The 27,500-nt window shown below is 40.6% G+C and overlaps 3 protein-coding genes across 12 annotated transcripts in view; 1 reads left to right on the forward strand and 2 right to left on the reverse strand.

The window, feature by feature from the left end:
- Positions 1-19,543, reverse strand: part of LOC135095361 (uncharacterized) — a 25,974-nt gene extending 6,431 nt beyond the window's left edge. Inside the window, exons 1-17 of one of the 6 annotated variants that reach the window (XR_010264359.1) lie at positions 19,452-19,543; positions 18,435-18,545; positions 17,288-17,384; positions 15,116-16,038; positions 14,199-14,231; positions 12,461-13,883; positions 11,286-11,495; positions 10,882-10,962; positions 10,561-10,684; positions 9,876-10,008; positions 8,430-8,641; positions 7,812-7,892; positions 7,507-7,630; positions 6,429-6,739; positions 6,037-6,169; positions 5,632-5,732; positions 5,293-5,408 (exon numbers count right to left, since the gene is read on the reverse strand). Coding sequence is in view for 3 of the 6 variants with exons in the window: in XM_063996126.1 (XP_063852196.1) it covers positions 6,580-6,739; positions 7,507-7,630; positions 7,812-7,860 (333 nt within the window). In the remaining 3 variants the exon portion in view is untranslated. Of the gene's footprint in view, positions 1-5,292; positions 5,409-5,631; positions 5,733-6,036; positions 6,170-6,428; positions 6,740-7,506; positions 7,631-7,811; positions 8,051-8,429; positions 8,642-9,875; positions 10,009-10,560; positions 10,685-10,881; positions 11,265-11,285; positions 11,496-12,460; positions 13,884-14,198; positions 14,236-14,600; positions 14,866-15,115; positions 16,039-17,287; positions 17,385-18,434; positions 18,546-19,451 lie in introns of those variants that run through there. The other 5 variants (XR_010264358.1, XM_063996128.1, XM_063996127.1 and 2 more) reach the window with 5 other exon arrangements.
- LOC135095358 (transmembrane protein 135-like) overlaps positions 1,528-27,500 on the forward strand; it is a 47,530-nt gene continuing 21,557 nt past the window's right edge. Inside the window, exons 1-3 of one of the 2 annotated variants that reach the window (XR_010264351.1) lie at positions 1,528-1,925; positions 3,005-3,116; positions 3,580-3,811. The gene's annotated coding sequence lies outside the window, so the exon portion shown is untranslated. The remainder of the gene's footprint in view (positions 1,926-3,004; positions 3,117-3,579; positions 3,812-27,500) is intronic. The other variant, XR_010264352.1, reaches the window with a different exon arrangement.
- The window catches only part of LOC135095360 (uncharacterized), a 12,345-nt gene continuing 5,998 nt past the window's right edge, over positions 21,154-27,500 (reverse strand). The window contains exons 1-6 of one of the 4 annotated variants that reach the window (XR_010264357.1): positions 25,889-25,988; positions 25,550-25,631; positions 25,077-25,165; positions 24,115-24,226; positions 23,420-23,648; positions 21,154-22,858 (exon numbers count right to left, since the gene is read on the reverse strand). Coding sequence is in view for 1 of the 4 variants with exons in the window: in XM_063996125.1 (XP_063852195.1) it covers positions 25,568-25,631 (64 nt within the window). In the remaining 3 variants the exon portion in view is untranslated. The other 3 variants (XR_010264356.1, XR_010264355.1, XM_063996125.1) reach the window with 3 other exon arrangements.

Here is a 27,500-nt window from a genome sequence, read left to right on the forward strand (position 1 = left end):
TTCATTCCTGTTGCCATGCCTGGCAACTAGCATAGGCAACTTATGGGCTAAGCCACCCCAGGACCCCAATCCTACACAAGTACCCTAATGAGACACCTCACTACACGCTGGGCTTATGGCTTAGTGAAAATGTGTTCCCAGTTATTAATTTCTGTTAGTTATGCTTATAAAGACTTGACACATTGCTTCTGGCACTGCTTTTAATTGCTTTGTGTCACAGTGAAAGGGTTAAAGATCACCCATTGCTGGGGCACAACCGGATCCAACTCCACACCCCAACCTGTAGTTATCAGTCAACACACCTTGCCATGTAGTCAGGGTTAATCAGCTAGCCTTGACAAGTCTAAAAAAAACATTATATAAAGTCCTAAAACTGAGAAATAAACAGAATAGGAAATCAGAATAAACATACACTCACCTCTCGGCAGGGGTGGTGGGGGGGAGGAGGAGGAGGAGGAGGAGGAGGAGACAGACAGACATTAAGGTAACCACCAACACCACCACCAGCACCACCAAGCTAAGCAGGTAGCACTCATGAAGGAATGTGGTCCCAGGATGACAGAGCTTATGGTTTAGTGAAAATGGGTTCCCAGTTGTTCATTCCTGTTGCCATGCCTGGCAACTAGCATAGGCAACTTATGGGCTAAGCCACCCCGGGACCCCAATCCTACACAAGTACCCTAATGAGACACCTCACTACACGCTGGGCTTATGGCTTAGTCAAAATGGGTTCCCAGTTATTAATTTCTGTTACAGTTATGCTTATAAAGACTTGACACATTGCTTCTGGCACTGCTAATTGCTTTGTGTCACAGTGAAAGGGTTAAAGATCACCCATTGCTGGGCACAACCGGATCCAACTCCACACCCCAACCTGTAGTTATCACTCAACACATCTTGCCATACACTATCAAATTAATAACCTTATACAAAGGAGAAGGAGGGAATGAGAGAAGAGACAACACTACAGTCCAGCCTAACAAATGCCTAGCAAAACGTTCACCTCAAAAAATAAAAAAAAAAAATCCAAAATATACAAATATCTGTTCTAAGTTATTCCTCAATTTAACTCCACACTGAGGCACCTTAACCTTAACCTTTCCACTCACCGCGGGGAAAGCGTAGCTGAAGGAAGGGAAACGAAAAAAACGTCACATTTTCAAGCCAAGGCGTACCTTAAAGCGACTCCCTACATGACTCCATAGTGCAAGAGACCAGTGGCTTAAATATTATAGGATTTTCTTTCTTATAATTATTTTACCGCTCATCTGTGGCCCTTTCTCGTATTTTTCCCATTATTGATTTCTCATGTTCTTATTTTGCAATGCCTTAGCTGTAAATGATGAAGCAATCCAATTATATACATGAATTTGTGTCACTTGAAGCGAACCTACATGACCCACCAAGAGACCGCGGGCTTATATATTCTAGGATTTTCTTTATAATTATTTGAGCGCTCATCTCTGGTCTTTTTCGTATTTTTTCCAGCATTAATTTCTCATGTTCTTATTTTGCAATGCCTTAGCTGTTATTATATTAAAGTATTATTTATCTACATATGAGTATTACTGTAAATGTGTGCCATTCGAAAGAAGTATGTGCTCATATGTAAACAAGACCTGACAACAACAATTTAAACTCCATGGACCCAACTCCAAACACTCAGGAGGAACCAAACTGGTCAAATGATGAAACAGTGCGTTTGGTTAACATCATGGCATAAAAACAATGTATAGTAAAGGGACGGTTTCACGCTTCCCTGACCCATGCAGATAAGAAACCTGCATGGGAAGACCTTATGAACTGTAAATGCATGCCTGCAATTTACATGTGAAAAGAACTGAAGAACAAGTTGTAAACTTGTCAAGTGCTGTCCCACTCACGGAAGAAGATTGCCAATATCAACAAAGAGCAGAATCAATCAGGTAAGTTTATATTTGTTTATTTATTCTATTTGTTTATTTATTTAAGGTTAGGTTAGGTTAGGCTAAGATAGTTCAAAGTACCAAAAATAATAATTGGTAAGATTAACAAAGAAAGGTGGTGCGATATCCTAACCTACCCTAACCTAGTTTAACCTAACCTAACCTTCCCTGAGATAAATAAAATCAATAGTAGTAGTGAAAATGCCACCAGGGTCACTATGCTCCAGAATAAACGCTACTCTCTCACAACTCTCTTGTCCCCTAACAAACAAAAAGCATATAACGCACACACACACACACACACACACACATCTCACTAAATGAAATAGAAAAGCTTCATAAACATAATTTGACCTTCAATGACCTTTCATTCTGGGTCTGCTGAGGTCAAAACAGCAATACATCTGACTTTGAATGACCTTGCGTCCTGGGTCTTGCTGAGGTCAACATATACCAACATAAATAAATACCTCTAAATAAATCAATTTCATGCAACTTGACCTTAAATGATCTGTATTCTGGGCCATACTAAGATCATTTTGCAAGATTTCAATGAATATACCTTTTTCCTGTGTCTGTTCTCTACCTAATCATGTGTGTGTGTGTGTGTGTGTGTGTGTGTTTTCACCTGCTTGAAATCATAAACTGAGATTGCAAGGCTATACATCTATTAAGTCCATTTAAAATACCAGCTATTCTTAGTATAAATTTATGTTACAATGGTTGTTGATGTGTTTCCTACCCCCTTGCTATTTCCTCTTGTTTGCCTTGTGTCCAGAAACAGCAGGTCTTCTCTGTTCTCTTGTTGTCTATGGGTTATTCAAATTATAAACATTACTGTCTATTTTCCTTCTTCTTCCTCTCAGTTCCTTCTTGTTTCTTTCAATTCTCCTTCCTTTTTTATCTTATGTTTGTCAATATCAGCCTTTCTTGTGTTCTTATGGCCTTACGTTCATTATTTGGGCTACAGTATTATAATAAATTAATAATTCAATAATACTACCATATATTTAGGAAGGGAGCCCTGAACTGTTCCATGCATTCAGAAACACACAGCTTAAACCGAACCACACTTTCAGAACGACTGTACGAGCTCCGCAAGACAAGCCTGGCCCGGGTGATCTGCGACGACAGTGAACGCAAGCTACGGTACGTCCAGCCCAAAGTAATGCTGGAGGCCGACTCTTTCCTGTAAGTAATAATGCCTTGTCACTGTTGCCATTGCTATTTAGTGACCCAAGGAGTGAATGAATATGAATAAGAAAACTTTTGAAGATAGGCTAGTATGTCTAACCTCACCATTCTCCCCCTCATGGACTTAACCAATTTAACCACTCACTTTCTTATGTAGGGCCTCCTGTATGGAACTCTGTGCCTCTCCAAATTCAGGATGTACCCTCTATCACCACATTTAAAACAAAATTTTAAAATCTGATCTTAGCTACCTACTAATTTGAATTATTACCTCATTCTAAAGCAATAGTGTATCCAGACTCTTCTTCTTATCATATCTACCACACTACTTTAAACCTCTGCTTTAAAAAGGCTAACTACAACAGACACATTAAACCTCACTATGTATATATCTCCTAAATGTAACTGTTAGTTATTAATAAATGTTCAAATGTTCTCTCTCTGTTTCCTTATTTTAAAGCAGATGAAAAAGGAGCCACTGAGGTGCTGGTCCTTAACCACAAATTAAAACAACAAGAAGAAGCATTGGCCAAGAAGAGATTACGCGTGGAAAGAGGAAGGATTGGGGCTCGGCTCACGGCAACAGCACCCGTGTGTGCATTCTTGGGCCGTTCCGGATCTGTGGACTTCCGGCGAGCAAATCCCTTCTTTTAAAGCTTGGTGTTGACTGACCTCTGACAACCTGACTGGTGGTGAGTCCATTCCAGACTATTCCAGTCACCCACCACTCTTTCTGACAACCAATTCCTCCATACCTAACTGTCACAAGCCTCACTCCACTACCACACAGGGTCAAGCAGAGGTCACTACGAGGGTAAAGGTCAATTTTAAGGCCGTATAATTTCAAAGTATAATCACGGAGTACCACAATAAAAATACAAACACAATCTCTTCAAATCATAATGGATGAACAAACTCACACACACACACACACACACACACACACACACACACACACACACACACACAAGCCAGACATGAACAACACCACCACTGGTCATTGCTTGTTTGAGAGCAGAGATAAAATACTGGACTTGGTAATGCTGTGTCCACCATCTGAGGTCCATTCCTGCAGTCACTGACAGCTGCACTCAGCTAAGTGGAGGAAAGGAAAGTCTGAGTGTGATGCAGGTGGTGGTGGTGGTGGTGGTGGTGGTGGTGGTGTGGTGTGGTGTGGTATATTGGTGTTGATAGATGAAAAGAATTAAAGTCAAATGAAATTATCAGAAAAAATAAGAGAAGAAGAGAATGTGGAAGATCTGAGAGACACAACAAGCACAACAGACCATTCAGGGCAAGACAGAACAAAAGGTGTTTTACTGACTATACAACAAGCATGACAGACACAGGACAATGGAGGACAGGCAAGTCTACCCCTTGAAGCACAGCAACGCAGAACAAGGAAAAAAAAGCACAACAGCTTCTCAGTCAGGACAAAACAGAAGAACAGCACACCATTTCTTCCTCTGTGCCAGAAAACATTGTAAAGCAGCCATGTTTCAGACCAGGCCAGGCACAGATATACTGAACCAATAGCAAACCACAGACACACACACAAGCCAACTAACACACAAACACACAAACATATATTATTTAGAGCCATGCACATAAACAAACACAAATATTAAGTTATGTTGCTTGAATTTTTTTTTTTTTTAGGCATGCAATAAAATTATTAAAGATGCTGTTTGCAAAATACTAAGCACAATAACTATACACAAAAATTTATGATGCATTGGTTAAGACCTGTAGTGTGTGTGTGTGTGTGTGTGTGTGTGTGTGTGTGTGTGTGTGTGTGTGTGTGTGTGTGTGTGTGTGTGTGTGTGTGTGTGTTTGTAATTACTTTGAATATAACTTTATGTCAAACTTCATTGAATTCACCAAATAAATAAATATTCATAAAATATCAAACTTCCTTTTAACTCCAATAAAAATCCCAATATTAACAAGAAAATCAGGTTAGACTTTCTGGTACATTCTGAAACAAGTCTGGCCACACCTCCACTACTTCCCAAAGTCTCTAGTTGAAGAGACACAGGTTTTCAAGAGAGTTTTTTTATGGTTCTTCTGACAGATACACAACATTTCTACAGTATCAACAGGAGAAACTCTCTGTGGCCTCGGAAGACAGTGACTGAGAGCACAGCAACCCTCAACATATATACGTACTCACCGGTCAACTATGAAGGCCACCAGGGTACACAACAGGGCCGTAATGTGCAACTACAGAGGGGCATCTCCAATGGTGGTGGTGGTGGTGGTGGTGGTGGTGGTCACATATCCTGGTATCTGTATAGAAAGAAAGAGATTAGATTCACTGGCTTGAATTATGGAATAGTGAAAGACTATAAATAAATAAATATAATCCTTTGCTTTGTTGGGTAGCAAGCTGTTTTATAAAAGCAAGTTTCTCATTAGCTTTGACTTTTGTTGAACATGCATGCAAGGTAACAAGGCCTGTGGATTTCAAGGTAATGGAACACCTCACAACAACACTAGAACAATGCCTCACCTATCCACCTGCAGCCACATCACAGTGTCTCCTTCTTGACTTGGTAATGCTGTATCCACCATCTGAGGTCCATTCCTGCAGTCACCGACAGCTGCACTCAGCTAAGTGGAGGAAAGGAAAGTCTGAGTGTGACAGATAAATAAGCAGAGCCTGCAAAACTATCACTAATATTATGAAAAAACCCTTGAACACCCTAACAATTAAAAAATATATTAAAATACCAGAAATGAGGCAATTAGGCATTCAATAAACAAATTCTTCTATCTGTCTATGTCTAAACTTTGTAAAAATAAAAAAAAATGACTTTAAATGTGTGGGGCCAGCTGTAGTAGTAGTAGTAGTAGTAGTAGCCTTTCCACTAGGGGTTGAGAGAGCTATTAAGTGAAAGATAGGTGTCTGACTTACCTGATGTCACCTGGAGAGCTGTGAAGGACAGGAGCACAGGAGATCAGGTGTTCACAAGGCAGGTCAACACCACCAGTGTGAGGGGAAGTGTTTGGTGAGCCATACTGATGCTGCATTTGATTCCTGTGATGACCTGGGGGTGGGAAGCAGGTGGGAGGGGTGAGTGAGTGAGTGAAATCTGTCACTGTATACACACTGGGTATACAGTGAAGGTAGGACTCACTCATTGATGAATAACTGTGTGACTGAGTGACTGACTGACTGAATGACTGAGTGACATATCATATCCAAGATTGAAACTGTTATTGTCACACATAAAGGAAAGATTGAAGTTTAAACATGCAAAGTAATTGTATTTAACATTGGCTGAAATACAGTTGTGTTGATCATACTGTATGCTGTTGCTTCCAGGAGGATGTAGGACAGCTGCTTCAAAGGTGCTGGTGGAGCAGTTCAGCATGGACGAGGTGACTGGCAAAGGTAAACGTCAGCTGTTGCAGGAGCATCACTTTTCTGTGTGGCTGGTGTTGATGCTGAATGAGGTCAGGATGCAGGTGGGAGCTGTGTTGGGGACGTGGCCTGCTGGCTGGCACCCCTCATGCCTGTGGGTGTGTGCGACAGTGGGGTGAGGCCGTGCCCTAACAACCTGGCCTCCTTCCTGCCGAACAACACCCGGTGCTCCCAAGACCTGACGGGAGATGTGCTGGCAACAGAAATGTAAGTGAAGATCTGTGCTGGGAAAACTTCTTGCAGCTTCACTTCAGACCACTGGTATCTCAGAAGAAGCTGCACTCTGTGTTGTGTCTGATGAGGCTTTACCTGTGAATGGAACCTTACAGCAAAGTATTGGTGAGTCAGATGCAGCTATACCTGTCAGTGGAACATCTCAACACACCACTGATAAGTCTGGTGAGGAAGTTATACCTGTCACTGGAACTTCAGAACTGCTCAAAATACTGAAGAACTGAAATCTGTCATTGGAATATCATAGTGGAATAATACATTAGTGGAGAAAAATAGTGGATTCAGCAGGAGGAATAATATAAATAGACCAGACCAGCAGGAATAATATAAATATAGACATTATACCAGACAAATAGACAGTAGAAAGCCAGACCAGCAGAAGGAATAATCTATCTCTGTTCCTCTTGCACACACAGACTAACACTTTCATCCTTTCTACTTTATAATCATACAATCTCTCTCTCTCTCTCTCTCTCTCTCTCTCTCTCTCTCTCTCTCTCTCTCTCTCTCTCTCTCTCTCTCTCTCTCTCTCTCTCTCTCTCTCTCTCTCTCTCTCTCTCTCTCTCTCTCTCTCTCTCTCTCTCTCTCTCTCTCTCTCTCTCTCTTTCTCTCTCTCTCTCTCTCTCTCTCTCTCTCTCTCTCTCTCTCTCTCTCTCTCTCTCTCTCTCTCTCTCTCTCTCTCTCTCTCAATATCACCCTGTCATGCCTCTCCCCTCTCTGCCTTACCTGTGATCCTTCTGGTGACTGTGTGGGCGGGCAGCCTGCCTGACGCTGCACTTGGCAAACCAGCTGTTTTCCAGCACCACCACCATCTCACTGATGTGTACCAGCTGGTCGGGCACCATCACACCTGGAAGCAAGTCAGTGAGTCAGTAGGTGTTTCTGTACACAAAGCTGTCAGGTAGATAGACTTAATGAGTTGAGAGGTAATAAATAAATAAATAAATAAATAAACAAACAAAAGGATAAAACCATAAATTAGGGCAGCGTTCCGATGTGTGACAAGGGCACCAGCAGTATGTGGTAATTACCTGCGGGTCGATGGCAGCCTGCAGTCATCACCGCTAATCCTTCCTGCATTTCTGAGGCTTGGCCGACTCAAATTCCACCTTCTGAAATGATTGGGTTAGGTTACCTTAGGCTGTGTCTGTAGTAAGGGACCACACCTGTACATGAGGTCTGATCACTGCCAGATATAACTAATATTTCTTCTACACTTTCATGAACAGCAGTGAAAGAGAAAACATTAAGAGGAGGAGGAGGAGGAGGAGGAATAAGACATACAAGGAAACAGGAATAATAGAAGGAAGACGAGGAGGAGGAGGAGGAGGAGGAGGAGGAGGAGGAGGAATAAGACATACAAGGAAACAGGAATAATAGAAGGAAGACGAGGAGGAGGAAGAGGAGGAGGAGGAGGAGGAGGAGGAGGAGGAGGAGGAGGAGGAGGAGGAAGAGCTGCTCATAGGACTGTGTAGATACAAATGAAAGGAAGAATAAGGCTGTGGCTGTGGATGACTTCATTTAGTTTGGCAAGCTAGATTAAGACAAGCAGTGTGGAGGATACAAAACACACACACACTCACACACACACACACACACACTCACACACACACACACACACACACACACATGCACACACACACCCTAACCTGTATATACAAAGACAGTGGGCAGGCTTCACACACTGCCAGTAACAATCATCTCTGTCTCTCTCTCTCCTGGAAGTTAAATTTATCAAAAAACTCAAAGAAATCTTGGTAGAGACTTCAGTGAATCTGTGCTCCTGATGGTGGTGGTGGTGGTGGCAGTGGTGATGGTGGTGGTACTTGGAACACTGGCTCTCTTGTCCCCTCATCCACATCTGAGAGAGAGAGAGAGAGAGATGGTTAGGTTAGGTAGTACTTAGTTACATAGATTGAGACAGAGAGATAGATAAATGGTTAAACAGAAAGTTAAATAGACTGAGAGATAGATGGTTAGATTAGGTAAACAGATAGACATTGAGACAAGCAGAGATAGGCCTAGTTAGGTTAGGTCCAGCAGATACTTAGATAAATGGGTAAACTGAGAGATTAATAGATAAAATAACAGACAGATAAATAAGCAGAGCCTGCAAAACTATCACTAATATTATGAAAAAAACCCTTGAACACCCTAAGGCCGGGCGCACATTGAGACGCAGGCAACACAGGCGACACAGCACAGAGCAGGGCAGAAAACTGCATCTCACCGGTTTAAACCTAAGCACGCATATTGACACGCAGGACAGCACAGCACAGATGCAGACCTGTGCCGGCCAGCGCGACGCAGTCGTTCCAACGCAGTTTCCTGTGCCACGTGCGGCGCAGCTCGATAGCAACTTGCTCTTCAGTACTCACAATGTCGTCCACAGAGCAACTCATAGAGGCTGTTCGCCATCAAAGAGTGCTGTATGACACTAGTCATCCTCATTATATGAGAGGAACTTATAAGAACGAGTTATGGGCAAATTCTCCATGTGTTTTCCTCTTCTCCAAGTATTCACTCCTCCACACTGACCTCTTTGCTCTACAAATGTCATATAATAACGTTACTTTCTCCAACTCGTTTTCTGAGTCGGAATCGGAACTAAGGTTTCCAAAGTCATTTTTGGCAACAGCCATGATCAACACTACCGCACAGGACGACAGCCTGCTTCTCAATGTGCGCACCACGCCTGTGCTGCGCTGTGCTGCCCTGCCCTGCCCTGCCCTGCGTCTGCCCTGCTCTGTGCTGCCCTGCGTCTCAATGTGCGCCTTGCCTAACAATTAAAAAATCATTAAAATACCAGAAATGAGGCAATTAGGCATTCAACAAACAAATTCTTCTATCTGTCTATGTCTAAACTTTGTAAAAATCCATAAAAAATGACTTAAATATGTATGTGGGCAGCTGTGGTGTGTCCTTGGCCCCCTGTAGTGTACTCCTTTTGCCTTTTATTATTATTATTATTATTAGTAGTAGTAGTAGTAGTAGTAGTAGTAGTAGTAGTAGTAGTAGTAGTAGTAGTAGTAGCAGCAGCCTTTCCACTAGGGATTGAGAGAGCTATTCAGGTGAAAGATAGGTGTCTGACTTACCTGATGTCACCTGGAGAGCTGTGAAGGACAGGAGCACAGGAGATCAGGTGTTCACAAGGCAGGTCAACACCACCAGTGTGAGGGGAAGTGTTTGGTGAGCCATACTGATGCTGCATTTGATTCCTGTGATGACCTGGGGGTGGGAAGCAGGTGGGAGGGGTGAGTGAGTGAGTGAAATCTGTCACTGTATACACACTGGGTATACAGTGAAGGTAGGACTCACTCATTGATGAATAACTGTGTGACTGAGTGACTGACTGACTGAATGACTGAGTGACATATCATATCCAAGATTGAAACTGTTATTGTCACACATAAAGGGAAGATTGAAGTTTAAACATGCAAAGTAACTGTATTTAACATTGGCTGACATAGTGGAATAATACATTAGTGGAGAAAAATAGTGGATTCAGCAGGAGGAATAATATAAATAGACCAGACCAGCAGGAATATAAAATAATATAGACAGTTGACCAGACAAATAGACAGTAGAAAGCCAGACCAGCAGGAGGAATAATCTATCTCTGTTCCTCTTGCACACACAGACTAACACCTTCATCCTTTCTACTTTATAATCACACAATCTCAATCTCTCTCTCTCTCTCTCTCTCTCTCTCTCTCTCTCTCTCTCTCTCTCTCTCTCTCTCAATATCACCCTGTCATGCCTCTCCCCTCTCTGCCTTACCTGTGATCCTTCTGGTGACTGTGTGGGCGGGCGGCCTGCCTGACGCTGCACTTGGCAAACCAGCTGTTTTCCAGCACCACCACCATCTCACTGATGTGTACCAGCTGGTCGGGCACCATCACACCTGGAAGCAAGTCAGCGAGTCAGTAGGTAAGTGTTTCTGTACACAAAGCTGTCAGGTAGATAGACTTAATGAGTTGAGAGGTAATAAATAAATAAATAAATAAATAAATAAATAAATAAACAAACAAAAGGATAAAACCATAAATTAGGGCAGCGTTCCAATGTGTGACAAGGGCACCGGCAGTATGTGGTAATTACCTGCGGGTCGATGGCAGCCTGCAGTCATCACCGCTAATCCTTCCTGCATTTCTGAGGCTTGGCCGACTCAAATTCCACCTTCTGAAATGATTGGGTTAGGTTACCTTAGGCTGTGTCTGTAGTAAGGGACCACACCTGTACATGAGGTCTGATCACTGCCAGATATAACTAATATTTCTTCTACACTTTCATGAACAGCAGTGAAAGAGAAAACATTAAGAGGAGGAGGAGGAGGAGGAGGAGGAAGAGGAGCTGCTCATAGGACTGTGTAGATACAAATGAAAGGAAGAATAAGGCTGTGGCTGTGGATGACTTCATTTAGTTTGGCAAGCTAGATTAAGACAAGCAGTGTGGAGGATACAAAACGCTCACACACACACACACACACACACACACACCCTAACCTGTATATACAAAGACAGTGGGCAGGCTTCACACACTGCCTTTAACAATCAGCATCTCTCTCTCTCCTGGAAGTTAAATTTATCAAAAAACTCAAAGAAATCTTGGTAGAGACTTCAGTGAATCTGTGCTCCTGATGGTGGTGGTGGTGGTGGCAGTGGTGATGGTGGTGGTACTTGGAACACTGGCTCTCTTGTCCCCTCATCCACATTCTGAGAGAGAGAGATAGAGATGGTTAGATTAGGTAGGTACTTAGTTACATAGATTGAGATAGAGACATAGATAAATGGTTAAACAGAAAGTTAAATAGACTGAGAGATAGATGGTTAGATTAGGTAAATAGATCGACATTGAGAGAGAAACAGATAGGCCTAGTTAAGTTAGGTCCAGCAGATACTTAGATAAATGGGTACACTGAGAGATTAATAGATAAAAAATCAGACATAAATAAGCAAAGCCTACAAAACTATCACTAATATTATGAAAAAACACCTTGAACACCCTAACAATTAAAAAATATATTAAAATACCAGAAATGAAGCAATTAGGCATTCAACAAACAAATTCTTTTATCTGTCTATGTCTAAACTTTGTAAAAATTTAAAAAAATGGCTTTAAATGTGTGTGGCCAGCTGTAGTAGTCGTAGTAGTAGTAGTAGTAGTAGTAAGAAGGAATTAGTAAGTAAGGAGGAATTAGTTGTCAAAGAGAGTGGTGGGTGACTGGAATAGTCTGGAATGGACTCACCACCATTCAGGCCTCCATAAGTACTGTTCACCTTTGGGAGGAAAATTATTTTTTTTTTTTTCTAATGCAATCCAATATTTACACCAATGTCTCTTTACTTCTTCCTGTGACTTAAACTCCTACAGTAGAAAGGTTTCAAAACAGTAAGTAATGTTAATAACAATTTATTTACCAAAAACTTGTACACTAAAGTCTTGGTTAAAACAAATAAACAAAAAATACTAATAAAATTGTGCTTTATGTTAATTCATGTTAACTTTATGTTAATTCAATAATACACCATCTACAATTTAAAGTACACTAATAACAAACAAACACACACACACACACACACAATAACGATTACAATCCAAGAACAATGATGAATTCCAATAAGCCTATCACATGTACTGGGTCAAGGCTGGCCAGACAACCTCGTCACCTCAAACTTACATAATGAAACAGAACCCCCCACTCCCTCTCTCTCTCACCAGCCAGGCTTATCTGTCTGAGAGAAATGTGTCAGTATGCATGTCGGTATATAAAGGGTTCAAATATTAGCAAATTATATATCACCCACATCCTACCCCAACCCACCCCCCCTATTGTGGTCATCCATACAGCTTCCTCACCCGCCCCTTCACCCCCTACTTCTACCAGCACTCCTAATCTTGCTTACCCACCCCCCCTTCTGCTCCCCCACCTCATAAATATTCCTATATTTTTATTTATATATTTATTTACTTTCAAATTTTCTTATTATTACTTTTACCTATTTTCTCATTTATTTATTTATTTATTTTCTCATTTATTTATTTATTTAACTAATTAGTTAACCTAAAAGAAGAAAATTGCGCACACACACACACACACACACACACACACACACAATCCAGCCAGTATCTTACCAAAATACTGGCCAGACACGTACATACATACATACATACATACACACACACGCACACACACACACACACACACACGCATGGACACACAATCCAGCCAGCATCTTACCAAATACTGGCCAGACACGTACATACATACATACATACATACACACACACGCACACACACACACACACGCATGGACACACAATCCAGCCAGCATCTTACCAAATACTGGCCAGACACGTACATACATCCATACATAAACCCAGACCTCTTACCAAAAGATCTGGGTAAAAAAAAATATATATATATATATCTATAAACACTATATACCCCCGAACCAAAAAAAAAAACAAAAAAATATCATTCATAACGTGCCACCACCACCACCACCACTACCACCAGCACCACCACCACTACAGAAATAAGAAGATACTTGTATGCAACAGTGCAGCATGCCACACAAGCTCTGATTATATGGAATGAAGCACTCCATATAATCTGAGCTAACCATTCACACTCCCTATCATCCTAATCCTATCAGTAGCTCTCTGTCTCTCTCTATGCCTTACTTAACCCTTTCATAAATAACATCAACTTACCACTCTTCTATTAACCTACCACTCTTCTATTAACCTAAGTCAAATATTCTAAGATTCTGGCCCTATACCTATACCTACACACACATAAAATACACTCACACACACACACACGCACACACAAACAACAAAAAAAACAGACAGACACACACACACACACATATATATAAAAAAAAATACACACACAAAAAAAAAAAAAAACAGACAGACAGACAGACAGACAGACACACACACACACACCCTACATAGGTACCCTCAGATCCCCCCACCCACCCGCCAACCATCCACCTCCCATCAAGCAATATATATACAAAATCAATGCAATTAATAAACAATACTCCCCTTGTTTGGGTGAAAGTCTGCAACACTGCAACACGAACACTGCAACACTGGAACACAAAATTTGCAATTACTAAGTCACTTCTGAGAGGAAAAAAAATAAAATAAAAACAAAGGTTATTTTGACTGAATTGAGATGATAGTCACTCAGAAAAGGTTGAGGAAAGCATAACTTATGGAGGAATAACGTGGAAGGAAGATATGGAGGAAAGGGAGGACAACATTAAATTCACATGGAAATTTGTGTCATCTGAAGGTGTTGTCATTGTACATACAAGTAATAAATAAAATTATATATACATATATATAACAATTATATCCATCCATCAGTTTATAGTGACAAGACACAACAAGACAACACTTACGTTGAGTGAGCCCCGTCTGACTATCAAGGTGACCTAGCTGTTATGGGGAGAGAGAGAGAGAGAGAGAGAGAGAGAGAGAGAGAGAGAGAGAGAGAGAGAGAGAGAGAGAGAGAGAGAGAGAGAGAGAGAGAGAGAGAGAGAGGGGGGAAAAACATCCATTAGTTCACATCAATAAATTATTTCACTCATTCTTACAAACTGTGAAGGAAAGAGTGAATGACTCTACAAGACTACTCTCCCTTAACACACAAATTAATGAATCAATGAATGAATGCGCAAAAATACCAAATTTACTACACTTATTCAAATTAATTTCTGACCTAAAATTAACTAAATCTTGGAGTAAGTGATAATTTTCTCTCAGGTCAGAATGTTGACTTAACCAAACATTTCAATACTCACTCAAAAGGCACACACACACACAAAAATTAAGAGGCTGGGAGAGGCTGGGATGGACTGGAGGGGGTTACTGGGATGGACAGAGAGGCTGGGATGGACTGAGAGAGGCTGGGATGGATTGGGAGAGACTGGGATGATCTGGGAGAGGCTGGGATGCACTGGGAGAGGCTGGGATGGATTGGGAGAGACTGGGATGATCTGGGAGAGGCTGGGATGCACTGGGAGAGGCTGGGATGGATTGGGAGAGACTGGGATAGACTGGGAGAGGCTGAGATACACATGGGAGAAGCAGAAATTGGCAGGCAGAGATGAGACAGGGGGAAGGTTAGACTAGAACAGAAAATAAAGCTATATTTATTTTTACTTAGAATTAATCTTTCCACACATTTACCTATGAAACTGATAGCAAGCACACACACACACACACAGGTTAAAATAAAATAAACAAATAAATTCTGAAAAAAAACACATCAATATAACATGTCATTTAACAGGCAGGAAATGCAGAGGAGACTCACCACACTGGCAGTGGATGCTTGAGAAACACCTGAGAGTCTCGGGGCATCTCCCACGGACAGCTTGACGAGAAGGAAGGGACAGGTTGTTAATTTTGTTAGTAAGGAAAAAGAGACCCCCACACTAAATAACCTAACTGAACCTATTATCAGAATAAGGCAAGATACAAGAGGTTTTGGTTGGGCTGACTCGCAGACATACGCACCTCTGAAAAAGACCAGAGAAAGACCTCATTAGTTTGGCACAAAATTTTTATTTTATTTATCTATTTTTACTTTTCATTTATCAAGCAGTATATGTCAAGATTTTGGTTGTCACAGTACATCAGGTCTGGCCAGCCCATACATGTGCTATACAATCAATAATATACTTTACACAACAATACAACACACACACACACACACACACACACATACAGTATTCACAAGTATAACAGAATACACAGATCATTAATTGGCAGACAGGCAGGCAGGCAGACAGACAGACAGACAGACAGACAGACAGACAGACAGACAGACAGACAGACAGACAGACAGGCAGGCAGGCAGGCAGGCAGGCAGGCAGGCAAGCAGGCAGACACAGACAGACAGAACAGACAGACAGACAGACAGACAGACAGACAGGCAGGCAGGCAGACAGACAGGCAGGCAGACAGACAGACAGACAGGCAGACAGACAGACAGACAGACAGACAGACAGACAGGCAGGCAGACAGACAGACAGACAGACAGACAGGCAGACAGGGGCAAACAGCTTGAGGCAAATCTTCATGACAGTGTTGCGTCTGGACTGGCAGAGTGGGGTTGAGTGGATGACCTCTCTTGGTGACCTTTATGACTCAACACGTGACTCTTGACCTCCAGTATGCCAGCACTTCTTCCACACCTGTCTGTCTGTCTATGTGGCATCATCCTACTTCTTAAATCTGAAAAAAATATTTAATGTAAGTCATCTAATGGTTTTTTTTTTTTTGTTTTTAGAGTTTTTTTTTCCTGACTACATATCCTGGTACAGACTGACTACATATTAGGTTAGGTTAGGTTAAGTTAGGTACAGACTGGATTGCAAAGTTATAGCAGTGGTGATGCAACAGATTATTAGTAGCAGATTTTAGGATGAAAAGTGGAAGGAAGAGAAAGAATGAAGAATGAAAAGATTAGATTAGATTATTAGTAGCAGATTTTAGGATGAAAAGTGAAAGGAAGAGAGAATGAAGAATGAAAGATTAGATTAGATTAATAGTAGCAGATTTTAGGATGAAAAGTGGAAGGAAGAGAAGGAATGAAGAATGAAAGATTAGACAAGATTATTAGTAGCAGATTTTAGGATGAAAAGTGGAAGGAAGAGAGAGAATGAAGAATGAAAGATTAAATTAGATTAATAGTAGCAGATTTTAGGATGAAAAGTGGAAGGAAGAGAAAGAATGAAGAATGAAAAGATTAGATTAGATTAATAGTAGCAGATTTTAGGATGAAAAGTGAAAGGAAGAGAGAGAATGAAGAATGAAAGATTAGATTAGATTATCAGTAGCAGATTTTAAGCGGGAGAAGGAGCGCTGGGAGACATAATAAGATGAAGAGGCGTGATAAGGAAGTGATATGAAGAGAACAGGATGCAGTGAGAAAGGCAATGATGAAGTTTAGCGGGAGAAGAAGCGCTGGGAGACATAATAAGATGAAGAGGCGTGATAAGGAAGTGATATGAACAAGCTGGGAGTGCAAGATGATGATGCAATTATTTAAACCAGATGATGAACGTTAATTCCAGCGGCTGACTCTGCAATACACCGGGGTTAAGTCGTATGAAGAAATAGCATCTCTAGGCGTGTGTATGGAGTCTTAGGTACACACAGGTGATGAAAGGGTTGACGGAAAACTTATGGGTGACCTCTGAGGCCGTGAGTCTTGAGGGTGTCAAGTGTGTGACCCCTCGCTCTCCAGGAACGTCACTACACAAGCGAGATGTAATGTTTACCCTTCCAAGATGTTAGGTTAACCCTTGCGTAGATATAGGTGCCTGGCAGAAGGGATGACATGGGAGCCAGTATGTGTGGCACTATGTGTGGCACTGTGGCACCGAAAGACAGAGGAGAATATTCAGACAACGACTTGACTAGACCGATTATGTGTAGGCAAGATTATACACGGATATTACAAAATAGCCGTTTTTCTTACCTTCCTGTGTGTGTTCACGGTATCTCCATTGACACAGCCGTGCTCAGAACTCCCGACACAAGCGCCGACACTCGCTACACTTGTCTTCAACAGTTAACTGAAAATAAATCACTTCTTATAGGCAAGTTTCGATACACAGATTAGCGCAGCCTTCCCGTACCGAGGTCTTGCGGTTACTGACGCGGGAAGATAATGGCTGCCTGTTGCCGGCGTAAGCAGGCCAATATGTCGTACAGTATTAATTCTTTATAATAAAGTAAATAAATGAATAAATATAGTTCCTTATATGAAAAATATCAACATTGCAACTGCAAACTGTTGTTATATTTCAAAACTGATTCCAATATTGACTTTGTATATTAACTAGAAGGAAAAACTCGTAACATTTACGCAAGATACGCACAAATAGAATGTCAATGTTATTATAACAAAATTTATAATTACTACATACAAACGACAATTTCTGGAGTCTGACTGATTTCATTCTATACATACTAAGAACCTGCTCTAGTCTCAGGCAACACACATATAGCAGTATTTTTATTGCTAGGATATCAATACTAGAAGATATATTTCTGGCGATTATATGCATTTTAAAAACGTACCCTCCCCCCCGCTTTTCTCCTCCCCGTTACCTCCCACTCCTTTCATTCATCGCGGCCTTTAAACTGCCCGGCCACTACAACCACAGGGACCCACCCCACCCCTACCTTGCCTTGCGATTAAATTAGCTGATATTTCCTCCGTGCCTGAAGGAACATTGACAAAACAAGGATAAATTATCGTGTTTTGATAGTTTCTAGATATGTGGCATGTTTGAATCACCAAATAATCGCGAAAACACATGAAATATCGCAAAAAACTTCGCTCAGGATGCTTGCAACTGCTTCATCCTGCGTAAATAAGCAACACTGAAAATTTGTGATTGCCACCTGAATCACCACCACCACCACAATCACAGGCCTGCAGTACGGTTACACTCACCACCGCCACACGCGTCATCACAACTGGAGAACCGCGAACACCACCACCTCACCACCGCCACCGTAACACGCTTATACACCACTAACAGGCTATGACACGTGTACAAATTATCCCAGTCGTTAAATAAGACTCACCACCACTGCCAACACCTTCACATAGCTACCTTTGCCTGTTGAAGACACCCAAGTCGCCACCGCCGCTGCCGTCGCCACCGCCGCTGCCGTCGCCACCGCCGCTGCCGTCGTCACCGCCGCCGCCACCACCACGCCATACCCTGGAGAGAACACGTAAATTTGCTTACACCACATGCTATAATCATATTACATTATCAACACCAATACAAAGAATATATACCGTAATCTAACACCACGCATCATCACTACACAAATTACTCAGATCACCGATTCACTATTCAATATTACACCCTCATTCAGTTACCTATACAAATTATTCATTATTACCCATCCTTATTCATTGGTACTCATTGACTCGTATCTAATTCACCCATTATTCACTGCTGTTCGTATCTTTCCCCTTCATATGACTTATTCACTGTTGATTTCACCATTACAAGCTCATTATTCAGTTACCTATACAAATCATTCATTATTACCCATCCTTATTCATTGGTATTCATTCACTCGTATCTAAATCACTCATTATTCACTGCTGTTCGTATCTCTCCCCTTCATATGACTTATTCACTGTGATTTCACCATTACAAGCTCATTATTCAGTTACCTATACAAATCACTCATTATTACCCAGTCTTATTCATTGGTACTCATTCACTCGTATCTAATTCACCCATTATTCACTGCTGTTCGTATCTTTCCCCTTCATATCACTTATTCACTGTTGATTTCACCATTACAAGCTCATTATTCAATTACCTATACAAATCATCCATTATTACCCATCCTTATTCATTGGTACTCATTCACTCGTATCTAATTCACCCATTATTCACTGCTGTTCGTATCTTTCCCCTTCATATGACTTATTCACTGTTGATTTCACCATTACAAGCTCATTATTCAGTTACCTATACAAATCATTCATTATCACCCAGTCTTATTCATTCACTCGTATCTAAATCATTCGCTTTCCACACAAATACTCCCAGTCGTATTATTCACCCCCTACCACGCCAAGAAAATACACACAACAGCATACTCACCTTCACTACGTCCCGGCTCACCCACCTCGGTCACGTCTGCAGTAAGAGTGGACTCGCGCGTGGCCACCTGCCCGGCACCTCAACTCGCCCCAATGCCCTCAGACAAGATGGAGGAGGAGGAGGAGGAGGAAAAATGGCGTACTTCACTTTAAAATCAAAATATGAACTGACAATAATGAAAATAGAGGAAATTATGATGATGATGAGGAGGAGGAAGAAGGAAGAGAAGGAAGAAGGAAGAGAAGGAAGAAGGAAGAGAAATAATACATTGAGTCCATCACTTTATAATGAAACAAGCTGCAGATACACAGTCGTTACACTAACTGCGCATATTAACATACATTATAAAAATTGAATAATAAAAGTAACGTACGATATTCTTTTCACACGTACGAAATCAGCAAGTGGTGGACGATACGGTAACCTCAGCCTTGCATTACAAACATGAAAGGAAAGATATATATATGAATAATGTGTAAATAATGTGTGACTGGGGGTGGGCGTGAGTCGGCAGACGTACGATGAGTGGGCGTATGTGTGGGTGTGGGCGTGGGTGTGGACATATATGGGCGTGCGTAGGTGTAGAGGTATGCATGGGCGTACATGGCATACAGCATTATTAAGGGCGTGTGTGTGTGTGTGTGTGATTCCCACCTCAGTAAACGCATCACAGATCAGTCACTTAGACAAACAAGCCTTTTCTCTCCTGACAAGCTTGTTAACGTTACCTGCAGTCTATCACCTTTGCAACTTGTCACTGGCCAATTAACTAAACATTTTCTTCGGACATAAATAAACAATCTGATCAAGTTATTCATCTCACCTAATAAGATTAACTGCGTCACCTGCCCATTGCTCTCTCCAGCCTAATCACACCTACTCAATCTCACTTAATCATCCTAATTAGGGCCTGGTATATCATATCAGCCCAATCTAATCGTATCACCTTATCTAGCTAACTAAATCACCATACCTTGACGAACCTACTCCAATCAGACTTAGCCAATCTAATCATTACGTATCCAGCGCTACCTAATCACCCAATCTCTTATGTTATATAGTAATTTCACCCAATGAGTAATAATTTAACATTTTTTTCCATTACCAACACCGCATTCCACAGCCCGGCCCTTCTCTCTCGCCGATAGCGGTAAACGGGGCCGACTGGGGACGACTGCTGGGAATTAGACAAGGCAGTTATGTTCAGGAATTCTGTGTTGCCTCCCTGCTGAGCTAATTAGACTCTATGAAGCTACACAAGTTTTCAAAGATGTTTTCTATGGTTCTAGTGACAGATTAACAAGATTTCTGTATTATTAACAGGAAAACTGTATTTGAAAGTCAGGTTAATCATCTATGTGACATTTGAATACAGTAAGCGTTTCAGAGTACTTACCTATAGTCCTAATCATTTATTTTTTTTCTTGTCATTGTTATTAATATATCTGCGCTGGTATGTTTGCTGGCTTGTATTAAGTAAAGTTATATATTCTGTTATGAGTGTTTTATTAAAATTATCGTTTTTTTTTCTTTAATTTATAGTTGTGTGAATGGTTATCAAGTCTCTCTCTCTCTCTCTCTCACCTACGATCGCCTGTTAATCATTCAGCCAACGGCCGTAGGTGACTAACACACACACACACACACACACACACACGTTTACAAGTTTACAGTGTACCAATCAGTATTAAAAACTAAACTCTTTTGAGGCAGAGAATTTTATTAATGTATTGTTACAAATTACAACTTTAAAACCAATAAACAAACAATGCGACCAGTTTGAAAATGTTAGGACTAATTGAATGGTAATTGGTGAAGCAGTTTAACAGGTTACAGTTACTGAGTTTTCATGATTCCAGTGATAGTTTAACAAATAGAAACAGGAAAAAAACACCTTTGAGGACCTGATTAATGTGGCCTTTCAAAAAAAATAAATAAATCAAAATACAAGAATGCTCAAACACACACACACACACACACACACACTGTACTGATGTGTGACACTGGACAGGCAATAAATAGGGGTGCCTTTGATAGGGTGCCATGTGTGGAAGCTGGAAGGTGTGGCCTGCTGAGATGGATGGAGAACCTCTTGACTGACAGAGAGAATGGTGGTGAGGGACAAGGAGCCACTGTGGAGAAGCCTATGTACTGATGTGTGACACTGGACAGGCAAGGTGTGTGCAAGTTGAGAGAACCAGCAGGGAGGACATGAAGAAAGTGCAAAAAAAGGCAGAAGTTTGGGAAGGTAGCAGGGCCAGATGAGATACCCTGTGCTGTATGTTTAGGAATAAAGGGAAGTGGGTGATAATACTGAGTTACTTCACCAGGTGTGGAGAGAAGAGACTGCAGAGAAGGTAGAATGAATGCTGGGTGACTCTGTTGCATAAAGAAGGACACAGGAGCAAGAATGAACAGGGAAAACCACAGAACAATTGCATCAGTAAACACAGTAGATAGTGTTTAGTGCCTGGTGGTGTGGAGTGGGAGGAATCAAGAGGAACGCTGAGCTGTGTGTCATCCGCACCAGCATTCTATTACTAATGAGGAAGAACCAGCTCTTCCTATCACCACTCTGATAACCTAAACTTAAATTGTGTTTCTGTAAATGCACAGAGAAGCCCAACACAAGCCTAGAAGACCAGCAGGAACACTTCAAACTGTGACCTTTAGAGGGAAGACAGGTTCACCATGACAGAACAAGGGACAGATTACATTGAGATACAAGGTGGAAAAGTGAGATAGATTAGAGAAGAGGGATAAACTGAATGAACAGAAGAACAGAATAGAACACAAGAACCCCCAATGTATGAAAGGTGGTATGAGGGAAGCCTGGCTGGTGACCTCTTCTAAGCAAGGACAGTGTATGGATGTGAATGCAAAGAGTTACAGGTGTGAGTCTTGCAGCAACGTGAGCCATGGGGAGGATGCACATGATACTGCAGTGTCAGAAATATGAGGTGGAGATGTGGTGCAAGTGATTTGGAGTTAGGGAGAGTGGAGAGGGCAGGAAGTGAATGGTGGTGCTGTTCATAGGACTGTGGAGAGACAAATGAAAGGAAGAATAAGGCTGTGGATGACTTCATGGAGTGTGGCAAGCTAGATTAAGACAAGCAGTGTGGAGGATACAAAACAAACAAACACTCACACACACACACACACACACACACACACACACACACACACCCTAACCTGTATATACAAAGACAGTGGGCAGGCTTCACACACTGCCTTTAACAATCAGCATCTCTCTGTCTCTCCTGGAAGTTAAATTTATCAAAAAACTCAAAGAAATCTTGGTAGAGACTTCAGTGAATCTGTGCTCCTGATGGTGGTGGTGGTGGTGGTGGCAGTGGTGATGGTGGTGGTACTTGGAACACTGGCTCTCTTGTCCCCTCATCCACAGTCTGAGAGAGAGAGATAGAGATGGTTAGATTAGGTAGGTACTTAGTTACATAGATTGAGATAGAGACATAGATAAATGGTTAAACAGAAAGTTAAATAGACTGAGAGATAGATGGTTAGATTAGGTAAACAGATAGACATTGAGACAAGCAGAGATAGGCCTAGTTAGGTTAGGTCCAGCAGATACTTAGATAAATGGGTACACTGAGAGATTAATAGATAAAATAAGACAGATAAATAAGCAGAGCCTGCAAAACTATCACTAATATTATGAAAAAAAAACCCTTGAACACCCTAACAATTAAAAAATATATTAAAATACCAGAAATGAGGCAATTAGGCATTCAACAAACAAATTCTTCTATCTGTCTATGTCTAAACTTTGTAAAAATAAAAAAAATGACTTTAAATATGTGTGGCCAGCTGTAGTAGTAGTAGTAGTAGTAGTAGTAGTAGTAGTAGTAGTAGTAGTAGTAGTAGTAGTAGTAGTAGTAGTAGTAGTAAGGAGGAATTGGTTGTCAAAGAGAGTGGTGGGTGACTGGAATAGTCTGGAATGGACTCACCACCAGTCAGGTTGTCAGAGGTCAGTCAACACCAAGCTTTAAAAGAAGGGATTTGCTCGCCGGAAGTCCACAGATCCGGAACGGCCCAAGAACGCACACACGGGTGCTGTTGCCGTGAGCCGAGCCCCAATCCTTCCTCTTTCCACGCGTAATCTCTTCTTGGCCGATGCTTCTCCTTGTTATTTTTATTTGTGGTTAAGGACCAGCACCTCAGCGGCTCCTTTTTCATCTGCTTTAAAATAAGGAAACAGAGAGAGAACATTTGAACATTTATTAATAACTAACAGTTACATTTAGGAGATATATACATAGTGAGGTTTAATGTGTGTGTTGTAGTTAGCCTTTTTAAAGCAGAGGTTTAAAGTAGTGTGGTAGATATGATAAGAAGAAGAGTCTGGATACACTATTGCTTTAGAATGAGGTAATAATTCAAATTAGTAGGTAGCTAAGATCAGATTTTAAAATTTTGTTTTAAATGTGGTGATAGAGGGTGCATCCTGAATTTGGAGAGGCACAGAGTTCCATACAGGAGGCCCTACATAAGAAAGTGAGTGGTTAAATTGGTTAAGTCCATGAGGGGGAGAATGGTGAGGTTAGACATACTAGCCTATCTTCAAAAGTTTTCTTATTCATATTCATTCACTCCTTGGGTCACTAAATAGCAATGGCAACAGTGACAAGGCATTATTACTTACAGGAAAGAGTCGGCCTCCAGCATTACTTTGGGCTGGACGTACCGTAGCTTGCGTTCACTGTCGTCGCAGATCACCCGGGCCAGGCTTGTCTTGCGGAGCTCGTACAGTCGTTCTGAAAGTGTGGTTCGGTTTAAGCTGTGTGTTTCTGAATGCATGGAACAGTTCAGGGCTCCCTTCCTAAATATATGGTAGTATTATTGAATTATTAATTTATTATAATACTGTAGCCCAAATAATCAACAAAAGGCCATAAGAACACAAGAAAGGTTGATATTGACAAACATAAGATAAAAAAGGAAGGAGAATTGAAAGAAACAAGAAGGAACTGAGAGGAAGAAGAAGGAAAATAGACAGTAATGTTTATAATTTGAATAACCCATAGACAACAAGAGAACAGAGAAGACCTGCTGTTTCTGGACACAAGGCAAACAAGAGGAAATAGCAAGGGGGTAGGAAACACATCAACAACCATTGTAACATAAATTTATACTAAGAATAGCTGGTATTTTAAATGGACTTAATAGATGTATAGTCTTGCAATCTCAGTTCATAATTTTAAGCAGGTGAAAACACACACACTCACACACACACACACACACACACACACACACACACACACACACACACACACACACACATGATTAGGTAGAGTACAGACACAGGAAAAAGGTATATTCATTGAAATCTTGCAAAATGACCTTAGTATGGCCCAGAATACAGGTCATTTAAGGTCAAGTTGCATGAAATTTGGTTATTTAGTGAGGAATGTTGGTATATGTTGACCTCAGCAAGACCCAGGACACCAGGTCATTCAAGGTCTCTGGTAAACTCTGGAACTCCCTGCCTGCTTCTGTATTTCCACCTTCCTATTCCCTTGGCCAGTGTCCTTCCTACATAATAAATAAATAAATAAATACATCACAACAGAACAGTCAGTCAGAAATAAAAAAATTAACACATACCCTCTGTGTCTTCTGCCAGTCTCCCTCACTCTGAATATCCAAGGCAACGTCACCTCTTCCTGCCAGGGTTCTGTCACCAACACAGTCATCTGGAAGGCAAAAATTAAATGAATAATATAACCTTGGGGGACACCACTAAGTCTGCTATTAACATATCTTCATAATTGTTACCTTTCTAACTTCCTCACCTAACAAAACTAACCATACTTCCCTAAAGTGCAGACAGACCTTTAAAATTCACCATCAGCATTATAATTTTAGTTGTGTATATCTATATTTCAAATTACGGTAAGATCTGTAATGAGAAAAGTCACCTGGTCAGCTACCCTGTACACACGGCTTATTTCACTCTCTTGGCCCAGTAAGGGGGTAACAAGTGACAAATTCTGAGGGATGAGAGTAAAATAACAGCTAAATAACTCGGCACAGTCAACACTACAGGCTCAGGACAAGATTTCATAAACATTACTCACCAAGAGTCACCTGGCCAGCTACCCTGTACACACGGCGTATTTCACTCTCTTGGCCCAGTAAGGAGGTAACAAGTGACAAATTCTGCGGGATGAGGGTAAAATAACAGCTAAATAACTCAGCACAGCAACACTAGAAGCAACACAAGATTTCATAAACATTACTCACCAAGGATAAGGAGTCGGGAAAAACAACTTCTTATTTTCACCTCTCCCCAAGTCTTTCGCTACCTTTCTGCACACATCCATTACTCAGATCAACCTGTGTTCATATACTTACAGTTGTTGATAGTAAAATCCAAGTAAAGAAGTGTTATAGCGTTAAAAACCGTGTATAATTACCAACGTGTTCTTCCTCACCATCTTGTACGCTGAATGGAAAGTTTTGTGTATAAACGACTGATACGCTCTCTCCTTCACATCAATAACAAACAAAAGAGCATCGGTACTAGGAAGAATTAAGGTTTAAATACTATATAATATCCGATTGTAACCCTCTATAGCAACTTTGCTTAGATTTCTTTTAAGATTCTTTTCTTTTTACTTTTATGAACAGCCACTGAATTCAAAAAAAGAAAAATTGATAGAAAATATTTCTACCCATATTTACATCACTACGAAATGCTGAAACATTATTTTCTTGCCGATTCATTCAGTTCAATCATTCCTGGAGCCTATGGTAGCTAAATTCGCTGGCTGTGGTGTTAATTTTTAATATAATATAATTTTTAATATAATACCTGCATGTTGGTCGTTGGGTATCAATATTTCGCGTAATAAAACCAGTGGAAGGCAACCAAATTATTTTTCAGACACTGTACATCACACACTAAGCCAATTAAGACCCAGTTCATGCATCCCGGTACTAGCGTGTACAGTAAATAAGATATGCAAATGCAGATTAAATTAGTGTAGGTATTTCTTAATTCACCAGTTTGCAGATACAACAAACAACACAATCTTCTATTAAAAGAAACACAATTGTCTTGCTATGATCTCTCGCATTATCTAGAGTGTTTTCCATGTTAATAATGTAAAAATCTTGCTAACTTGTCACTAGAACCATTAAAACACCCTTAAAAACCTGCATCATTTAAACTAGACCCTTTTGAAAGCAGTACAGGTTATCAAGAATGTTTCTCCTGTTAATAATGTAGAAATCTTACTAATCTGTCACTAGAACCATTAAAACACTCTTAAAAACCTGCATCATTTCTTTCCTTTTATTTATTTATTTATTTTTTATTTATTTTATCTATCTGTCTGACTATACATAAATACATACATACACACATCCATTTACATATCAGTCAATGAATTAGTCTATTAATCTGTTAATTTTATTTATTTATTTATTTATTTATTATTTAATTATTCATTTCTCTATCAATATTAAGATATCTCTGTTTTTTTCCCATTGCAAAAATCTTAATTGCTGTTACTTTTACCCCACGGTCTGACATAATAATACAAAACAATATTTAATAACCTAATAAATAAATATATACAAATATATACAAATATTAAAGGAATGACAGGTCTCGTTGATATATTTCAATGTATCTCCACTATATAAAAAAAAATCTCCACACCCTGTTATATTTCTCCTTATTTTGACTTCCCCGGAAGCTGCTGCACCACGCCCTTCAGGTCGAGCAAAGGTCAAGGATCAAGCTTCCTTTCTCGTGCATTCTTTCCGCCCAAAATAGCCTGTCAATGCGGAATTTTTATCTTAAAAAACAACCGACAATTTCTTCATTTCTCTGTAGTGTAGATCAATGGCCATGTTCCAAACTGTCGTACGGAGACCAGGGTGACTATCGTAGTGGACTATTTAACTATTCATGGACTGTACTATTGAATCTATGGTGTATAATTGTTCCATTGGGTTAAAGATTGTGATTCCTAGGCGTGTCATTCAGTGAGCTAGCTTTATTTTCTCTATTTTCATACC

The sequence above is a fragment of the Scylla paramamosain genome, chromosome 49 (genome assembly GCF_035594125.1).
Source record: "Scylla paramamosain isolate STU-SP2022 chromosome 49, ASM3559412v1, whole genome shotgun sequence".
NCBI lineage: Eukaryota > Metazoa > Arthropoda > Malacostraca > Decapoda > Portunidae > Scylla > Scylla paramamosain.